General features: G+C 32.5%; 1 protein-coding gene across 1 annotated transcript; it reads left to right on the top strand.

Moving 5' to 3' along the window:
- Window positions 1-563: 563 nt before the first annotated feature.
- Window positions 564-9217, top strand: LOC104915006 (transcription factor RFX3). The gene is made up of 6 exons (XM_019610456.2): window positions 564-767; window positions 1295-1414; window positions 6704-6825; window positions 7475-7587; window positions 8446-8561; window positions 9049-9217. The coding sequence occupies exons 1-6, from the start codon at window positions 736-738 to the stop codon at window positions 9215-9217; spliced, it is 672 nt and encodes a 223-aa protein (XP_019466001.1). The 5' UTR covers window positions 564-735.
- Window positions 9218-9241: the final 24 nt, after the last annotated feature.

The raw sequence follows: 9241 nt of genomic DNA, 5'->3' as shown, positions 1-9241 counted from the left end.
CTATCGTAGCCCTAATGCTATATAGTTGTTGCCATTATTTTCAATGTTATCTAGATTGTTCCTTGGCTCATATGCAAGTTTTTTTTCATTTTGTATTTGAGAGCAAAAAAATAATAATAATAAAAAATTTAAAAAATCCCATTCGGTTTAGTTTTATAATGTCTTTTAGGATCTGACAAAGAAAAGCACTAAATTATTACATTTCCTAATGTGTTACCTAACTCTTGTTAATCCAATGAGCTTGTTCTATGAAATAGTATGAACTACATTCTGTATTATTTTATTTCTTTGCAGTGCTAACAGTTTGTTTCCAAAGCATAGTTGGTGTGTGGTACTGAATCAAAATATTTTTAAGAAGTGGACACTTACTGAGATCCAAGTGTAATGAGTTCCACTATTTCCTGGTAATTCTGAAGTTCCTAAAACAACATGGTATAGCTAGCATTTAGAGGATCTCTGTTCAGTAGAACTGAAGAGTGACTTCTGAACTGTCATAAGTTAATGTTGTAAGGTTAAGATATTTTTAATAAAATAGTAATTTTTTTTTTTTGTCCCTTTTTTTTTTCTGTTTTACATGTGAAATAGCTTCAGTGGCTTTTGGACAATTATGAAACTGCAGAAGGAGTGAGCCTCCCTAGAAGTACCCTTTACAACCACTACTTACGACACTGTCAGGAGCACAAGTTGGATCCAGTCAATGCAGCATCCTTTGGAAAACTCATACGGTCAATCTTCATGGGGTTACGGACAAGAAGACTTGGAACTAGGTAAGTGTTAATGACATCTTGAACAATAATAGAAAACGCAAGCAATAATTATGAGTAAGAAACTTTTCTGATATTAAAAACTACATAAAGCTGTATGTAAACAGTACATTGGTTTTCTGACAGTTATGTTTATTAATTTCAAACATGTTAATGCTTTTCCGATGTTGTTATTATTTTTACTTTTCCCAATTTTGACTGTTTACATTTTGATAAATACACTGCAACATAAATAAAATGCAGTTTATTGTTTGGAAATTATGAAGGATTGTGTTTCTTCATTATATATATATATATATCCTTGTTTTGGTTTTTTCTTCATAACAAAGTGTAAAATGTTTGGTAATACTTAAGGGAGTGAATTCTTTTCCTGAAGGTGCTAAAATGATACCCATGTAAAAGGCAGGTATGGAAGGAGAGTTAGGCCTAGTTTGTACATAATCTTTTCCAGTCCATGAATATAAAGTGAATGTAATGAATATGCATAAAACTAATGATATTTTTCTTTCAATGCTTGCTTTTTCATATAGGGGGAACTCCAAATACCATTACTATGGGATTCGTGTCAAGCCAGATTCTCCTCTTAATCGTCTACAGGAGGACATGCAATATATGGCTATGAGACAGCAGCCCATGCAGCAGAAACAGAGGTAAAGTGTGAAATGAAGATGAGTACTTATTAATATTTCTAGTTCATAGGTCTTTACTTTCCCTTCCACTGATAAGATGAAATTCTAATGTGAACTCTGTTCAGCTTCCCTACTGTGAAGAAGTTTGCCAAATGTGCAGTTTATGTCACTGAAGTCACATACCTTCAACATGAAAGAATATTTATCTAGAAATTTAAATAAGTTTGCAAAAATTTATAATAAAAAGTGAGATGTTGTATGAACAAACTCTTATGAACTGTCTTGAGTTATTTTATCACAATCTGAAAAAAAGATATAAGACCTTTAATTTCAGATGTTGGTGTTTTCATTACAATATGGTTTTATGGATAATTTGCTTATAGCAAGCTTATGATTGAGGTCAGTTTGATATTTATTTTTTCTTCTTGAAAGAACTAGCGTAACCATAATAGCTTGCCTGTAGGCTGGTTCAAGTATTTGCTCTCAGCATCTATTTTTGCTGAAGATCTGTGAAATTACAGAAGTATTTGGAAGTGGTGGTATTTTCTGGAGTGAAGGATATTTTTTCTCTGCAAGAGTGGAAGAGATAACAAAGGCACGTGCTTTTGTGAAAGAATGTGAGGATATGCACATAGGAAAAACTACAAAGAGAAGACAATTTTAGGGGAAAAAAAAGGGAAATGGTACACTTACTTGAAATTACTTTGTACTTGAATTGTATCATTATCCTCCCGTATTATACTAAAGAGAAATATCTAAAATGTCTGATTTCATAAAACATTGGTGGAACAGGAGTATATCAAGCAAGACATCTTTAAAGCTATTACAAAAATTGAAGTTCAGTCTTACTGTGAAATCTTTCTCATAATCTGTGTGTCCATTTCAGACAGCCGATATAAACATTCTTGTCTGTTCTCTAGGACATTCCTCACTTGTTTTCAGTTTTATTTCCATAAGTAAACCTCCAGCTTGGAAATTAATTTTAATATTAATTTTAAATATCTGTCTCAGTTCTTGTACACACCAGCCGTGTGTTTTTGTTTTCATTGGTGGGAACTGGACATTTAACTAAGGTATTTTTTAATAAATTCAGTAACTATAACTATATTGTTCTAACCAGAACTCACTAATCATCACTTCCTGTTGATGTTATTTATTCTAAATATTTATTTTGTGTAGAAGATGAGTTGTATTTTTCTATTCTCATCAGTTTTCCCATGTTTCTTGGACGTACTATTTAGTCAAATATTACCTTTAAACCAAGCCATTGTAATTCCGAAACATCAAGTATTTATTGATTTTTTTAAAGAAAGAAATGCATTAGTGGACAGGAGAGAAATTATGGATTTTTATACTGTTTCTCCATTTGCAGACAGAAATAGATGCATTACAGTCCTGACATACTAGCATCTGTAAAATTGGTGCAATTCTGCTGTGATAGTATCCTAAACTGATAATACGAGAACTTAACGGTGAACTAATAAAAAAAATTCCAAATAGAGTAGTTTAGAAAACATCCATAGCTTTTCTCTAGATCACACACATATCATTTATGTATAGCATGGTTGGGGAGTTGAGCTGATTGTGGCTTAAAAAACAAGAAAGTTCTATTTCAACTCCTAGATTAGGGATATCTCAGCATCCAAGGCAGACTTTTATCGAAATATGATCTGTATATTATGTTTGAGAGCTTAGGATGTATTCATAGCAGTTTACTTGGAAGCATTTTTGGTTCCTTCAAATACTAGACAGTAACTAGCATCAGCTTGATTCGAATATGAAAAAATTTTGAAGCCTTCCAAATATTTTTCATATACTGCTTTGTTACTTGTAGATTTTGTGTGTATAGTACATTTTTAATATATTTGACTTTGATTTTTCTGTAGTTAACAGCTTTAGTATTTGTTGCCTGTGATATTGCAAACGGCTTACACTATCTTGATTACTGTTAATTTTTAAATCTGATTTTCCCCCCTGCAACATTGAAGAGAACATGGTATTTCTACACAGTATACATACTTTAGTACATTAGCTCATTGTGACAAAGAGTGAACTAGTGATAAATCACAAAAATAGAATTAAATCTAAGCATATTCCTAGCATGAGCTTAGTTCTGCTGATATTTACAGTCCCTACATTATTTTTTCTTTAGTTAGCCAGAGGGATAGAAACATCTGTTTTTGATAGAAAGATAAATTGCACAACAGCATGAATTTTATTTTTCAGAAAAATACTAGGCTCAAAGATCTAGAGGAAAATCCAAATAATAGCACAATGGCCACAGTGAAAGTAAGCAAGGAAATTACTAAAAATGTAACTGAAAAAGACAGTTTTTTGTCTTGTGACTTTGTCAGTACATTTGTTCTGTCATAGGTTGTTGGGTTTTTTTCTGTTTGCTTCTTGTATTTCACACCAAACAGACACTTTATCATTCTTTCTGCCTTATCTTACTGCTTAATATAAATTGTTTGCAGTACATGAATTCTAGTTAGGAAGTTATTAATCCTTTCTGCAATGGAAGAGGATGTTTCTCTTAATAATGTTTGATCAGAGTTAGACAGTGGTATTCAATGAAGTTGTATAGTAAATTAGTTGCCTCATGCAACCAGCATCTCACTTTGTGTCGCTTCTGAATTCCATGTTCCTATTTCAGTGATCAAGATTTTTGGATTTTCATGGCTTTTCCCAGCTTGATAAAGATTTTGTTGTTGTTGGCTAAAAACCTCACAAAATTTTGCAGTTTATGTTAACCTATATAATATTTGGACAGTGTCATTTCTGGGTCAAATACATTGAAAGGCTGTAGTGCTAATGTAAAGTTTATTATTTTCAGTCCCCAGTCTTCTGGCACCTTATCGTTCAAAAGAAAACAAAAAGTGAAGAATAAAACATTTTATACGTCAGTAGTGGGTAAAATCAAGAAAGAGCCTTCAAAGTTGGGCAGTAAAAAAAAAAAAAAAAAAAAAAAAAAAAAAGTGAATTTTACCAGCTAGCAAATTGTAACCACTTTTTTCAATGCATCAAAAATATTTGCCATGTAACTAAAGATTTTTTGAGAATTTTTTCTCATCTAAATTGCCAGAGGTCCACTTGTACTTTAACTGGTGATCTTAAGTTGTTAACTTCTCTTTGCTTATGCTTCATGTGAAGCATAATCATCTGGGTTGGAAAACACCTTCAAGATCAAGTCCAACCTGGCCTACAGAGTCCCTTCATTAAACTGTGTTCATTAGTGACATATCCATATGTCTCTTAAATTCCTCCAGGAACAGGAATTCCCTGGGCAACCCATTCCAGTGTTTTAATTATGTTACATCTTGAGTGAAGATTCTGTCTAGCATGCTAAATTTAACTGACATCTGCATTGCTTGGCACTTCACTTGTACCTGTCATAAAAATAAAAGAACCTAAATACTGAAAAGGGAATTGCATCTAGCATTTTAAATTCTGCGCTTTGTGACTACAGGGTTTTAAACACAAACATCTGTCATGAAGTTACGTGATAAATATGGTATCATCATTAGACAACACTAACTGTTGGTCACCATCCTATGTTAAGAATGGACCTAAATACTTCACTGGAGTGAGAAGTCTCATTTCAAAAATAGAGTTACGTATGACCCTGACTTTATTTTTTAAAAGATTCATCAAAGTTAGGTTCTTTGTGGCTAAAATACTATGGAAAGATGTCTGATACAATAATCTAAAAAATGAATTTTGAGTGCTTTCATGATCTGTACATTATTTTTTATAGCCAGCAATGTCTCTGCTGTGTGGTAAAACTGTACATCAATATGCCAATTCCATCAGAGAAGCTGTTGCTGACATTGACAACTCTTTATTTTTAAAATCGCTGAAGCTTTATTTCCTGGCATAAAAATGAGAGAAAAAAATCACCCCCTTCTGGCTGGTACAAGTTAAAGTGTATAAATCAATCCTGTATTTATAATACAACACTAAACTTAGCCCAGATTTAATCATATTCTATTTCTTCCCTGGCCAGGTTTAGAGTTACTCTGTTGCTGATGAAGAACAGACTTTATGCTAATAAGAGTCATCTTGAGATAGGAGGGAGAGTCTGTCTTCTCCCCACCTCTTGAATCTGGCTTACAAAACAAAGGCAAACAAGTGCATAAAAGAGAAGGGTATCTAATAGCACAGTCTTACCCCAAGCAGTAACACAAAAACATAGCAGCTATGGTGCAACACTCCTTCTTCTCCCATACATACACAGAAAGTTAGTTATTTCTTCTCAACAGAGAGATTATCTCATACATTTGTACTCACTCTAAACACAGGCTAGACTGGGGAAGCCAAAGTCAGACACTTTAACAATATTCAATATTTTCTGTTCTTTCAAAACCTGTCAAGAACAATTAAGTAAGTGTAGGATCACACCATTTTGCCATAATGCTGTCAATAAGTTTGAGATAGGAAGTTGTCTAAAAATACTCATCCCAGTGAAGATTATATGGTAATTATGATCCTTAAATTTGGCAAGAGACATCAACCTCTTTTTTTACATGCAGCACAGTTAAAGGCAAGCATGATATAGTTTGATTAAGAAAAAAAAACCTGCACTAGCAATTATATAATGTACTATATGTGCTATAGTACTTATGTTGTGTGGAAAGTAATGTCTCCTATACATTTCCATGGAAACTACATCAGGTACAGAGATCACAATAACACTGTTTGATGACATGTTGTTCATTTTTGGTGCTCCTCTTTTCTCTTCCACTGACTACAGTTCTATTTAGAAGTGCAAAGAAGCCAAATTCTTGCTATTAAGAGCTGAGAGTAAACTCTCAGGTGTTTTGCAAGTCACAGACAGGACCTATTGCATGTCAGATGTCTTACAACATTTGACCATCCAGTCTAACACTCCTGTTTGAATAACTGTACTTTTATTTTCTAAACTTTATGAAAGATTTTGAGACCTCAGTATGAAGGATTTAAGTTTTCAAAGTTTTACATTTTTGTTGTCTTCAGGTAGCAGTGTTATTTCTCTTAAAATAGCATAAACTAGCCAGTCTAATGATTATGTTGTTCTTACGCTAAACTCTGGAAGAAATTGGTAGTGGTGCTGTAATATAACTTTATAAATTCTTCATTAGTAATGTACTGGCTGCCCTTAGTAATCATGTTTCTTCTGTTACTTGCAAAGAAAATAAAAATTTGTAAATTATTTTTGTACTTTTCTGTAAATTTTTGTTTTGAAATGGAGAAATCAGGGTAAACATAGCCTGGGTGAGCTCATCTATGAAGGAGTTAACAAAAAGGATAATTTTGAAATTGATATTTTTGTAGGTATAAGCCTGTGCAGAAAGTGGATGGAGTTGCAGATGGCTTCACAGGAAGTGGTCAACAGACAGGCACATCTGTTGAACAAACTGTAATTGCCCAAAGTCAACATCATCAGCAGTTTTTAGGTATTAAAACATGTTTGTTTTATTCTACTATAAAAATAGACAAGATGAACTCCGCTGCAAATATCAAGTTACACAAGTACAAAAATTGTTTCTAAAGTTACAATGGTTTCTTTAAAATTTCTAACAACAGAACAAAAAGACACTTAAGCTGTATGCTTTGTTTATCAGGTTTTATGTAATATTTAATATTCATCATCTAAGTATATAAAGAAGAATATGCAAATTATTTATTTGTGTGGTATATTTGACATTATGTAAATCACAACACAGTTGCTGTGCAAAGTGATATATAGACATGTATGTTGATATTCTGGGATGACATTTCCTCCCTACATGTTTGTTAAAGTGTGTTTTATTGATTAACAACGTGGGTTAAACCTCTAGTGATCTTTTTGAAAGCGTGCTGTAGTTTTGTAAGTGGAAAGAGCCAAGTAGTTGCAACTGTTTTGGTTTTCTTTTTTTACTTCAAAAATGCTGTCTGAATTTTTTCATAATTTTAACATAGAACAAATGTGAAAGAATCTTCACTGTGAGCTTTAAGACATTCTAGAATTTATTTCTTTGTATCATCCTTAAGTGTTTTCCTGATCATAGGAACAATAGGCACGGTTCATAACTGTGTTTTTTCATTGTGTTGTTACGGAAACAGATGCATCTCGAGTACTTCCGGAGTTTGGTGAAGTTGAAATGTCTTCTCTACCAGATGGTACAACCTTTGAGGACATCAAATCACTGCAGAGTCTTTATCGAGAGCACTGTGAGGTATTTCCTGTAATTCCTACAAATCTTCTTGGTTTTTTTTTAGGTTCATTATTTCTAGTGAGTGAGAATCGGTGCAAGATACTAATATTGGATATGCTGCAGCCATTTTACAGCTGGCTTCAGGATATTTTGCTTATTTCATTGGAATGGGCATTATCTTGCTAATTTTACTGGAATGGTCACTAGGAAAAATACTACTGGGAGGATTTCCTTCATCAGGACAAAAATATATTCTAAAAATAATATTCTTGAAAATGTAATCAGATGTATGTATTCCGAATTTTTTAAAGAAGTTAGACTTAAGATTGTATGTGCAGATCTTTGGCTTTGTCAATAGGAAGTGTAAAAAATGTTAAATATCATTTAATTGCTTACATTTAAAAAAAAATCTTTTTTTCTCATTTTAAAGAAACATTGGGAAGATTAAAATAAATTTAATATTGAAAAACATATATTTTAAAACTACTTAAAAAGTGTTTTCAAAACTATATTGAATAACTGAAATGAATAAAATAGCGAGTTTGGAGTCATATCAGCTATCTTTGGGAAAATTTCTCTGACACATTTACATAATTTGTGTTCATTTTTGGAGGCTTCTGTGCATGTACACTTGGTCTTACTCTCTGTGCAAAGCATCTTATGCTGCTGGATAATACATCGATTTTACTATCAATACTTGCCATACATACTTACTATACATACAATTTTACTAATGTAAAAATAGTATTTATCATTTCAGAAATGAAAAGTTTGCCCTTATTCCACTATATAAAAAAAAAAAGCCATTTCTCTATTTGGAGTTGGGCCTAGAGGGAAGCTAGGTAAAAGACAATCTGTATTTGCATTTTATTTTCTCAGGCAATTCTGGATGTGGTAGTGAATCTTCAATTCAGCCTGATAGAAAAGTTGTGGCAAACTTTCTGGCGCTATTCTCCCTCTACTCCACCTGATGGTACTACTGTTAATGAACCTAGGTCAGTAAATGTATTGTCTTTGTTGACTGCTTGTTATAATAACACAATAGAAATGTCAAACAACAGCACAAAAGTTACTGGTTTTACTATCAGAGTAAAAATCTTTTCTTGTTATCGTACATTTTAAAAATAAATTGATATTGTCTGGCATGTTAATATACACAGCTTATATGGCAAATCGCAGTCTTGAAAAAATTCTTTTTTTTTTTTTTTATAGATAGCTATCATGAAGGTGTTCTCACAGTATCCTATCCATTTCTTTTAAGCCTGCAAGATTCATACCTCTATATAATTCATGGGCTATACCAGATCTGTGCAAGCATTCTAATCCAGTTTCAGGTGACACAAAGTGAAAAGAAGTTCTGTTGGCTGTAGTTGAGATATCTGTAACTTATTTATTAAATAATGAATTTTAACACCAATTGCTGTTTTTTATCTATTATAAATGCATTTTCATTTGTTCATTTGCTGCATTTGTTCATTCCAGCAATCTGAGTGAAATAGAAAGTCGACTTCCAAAAGCAAAACTGATTACTCTGTGCAAAAATGAATCTATTCTGAAATGGATGTGTAACTGTGATCACGTGATGTACCAGGCTTTGGTGGAGATTCTCATTCCTGACGTCCTTAGACCTATTCCTAGTAAGTTGAACTAAATGTTTTGTATTTTTTTTTTTTTT

This window comes from Meleagris gallopavo, chromosome Z (genome assembly GCF_000146605.3).
Source record: "Meleagris gallopavo isolate NT-WF06-2002-E0010 breed Aviagen turkey brand Nicholas breeding stock chromosome Z, Turkey_5.1, whole genome shotgun sequence".
In the NCBI taxonomy this organism is placed as follows: Eukaryota; Metazoa; Chordata; class Aves; order Galliformes; family Phasianidae; genus Meleagris; species Meleagris gallopavo.
Note: the sequence above shows the minus strand (reverse complement) of the source record. Positions and strands in the feature narration are given on the sequence as shown.

Excerpts from the sequence above, each read along its gene's own strand:
- LOC104915006 (XM_019610456.2), top strand. The coding sequence starts at position 736 with ATGGGGTTACGGACAAGAAGACTTGGAACTAG. Across the intron at positions 768-1,294 it reads ACAAGAAGACTTGGAACTAG|GGGGAACTCCAAATACCATT; the intron begins GTAAGTGTTAAT and ends TTTTTCATATAG. Across the intron at positions 1,415-6,703 it reads CCCATGCAGCAGAAACAGAG|GTATAAGCCTGTGCAGAAAG; the intron begins GTAAAGTGTGAA and ends ATATTTTTGTAG.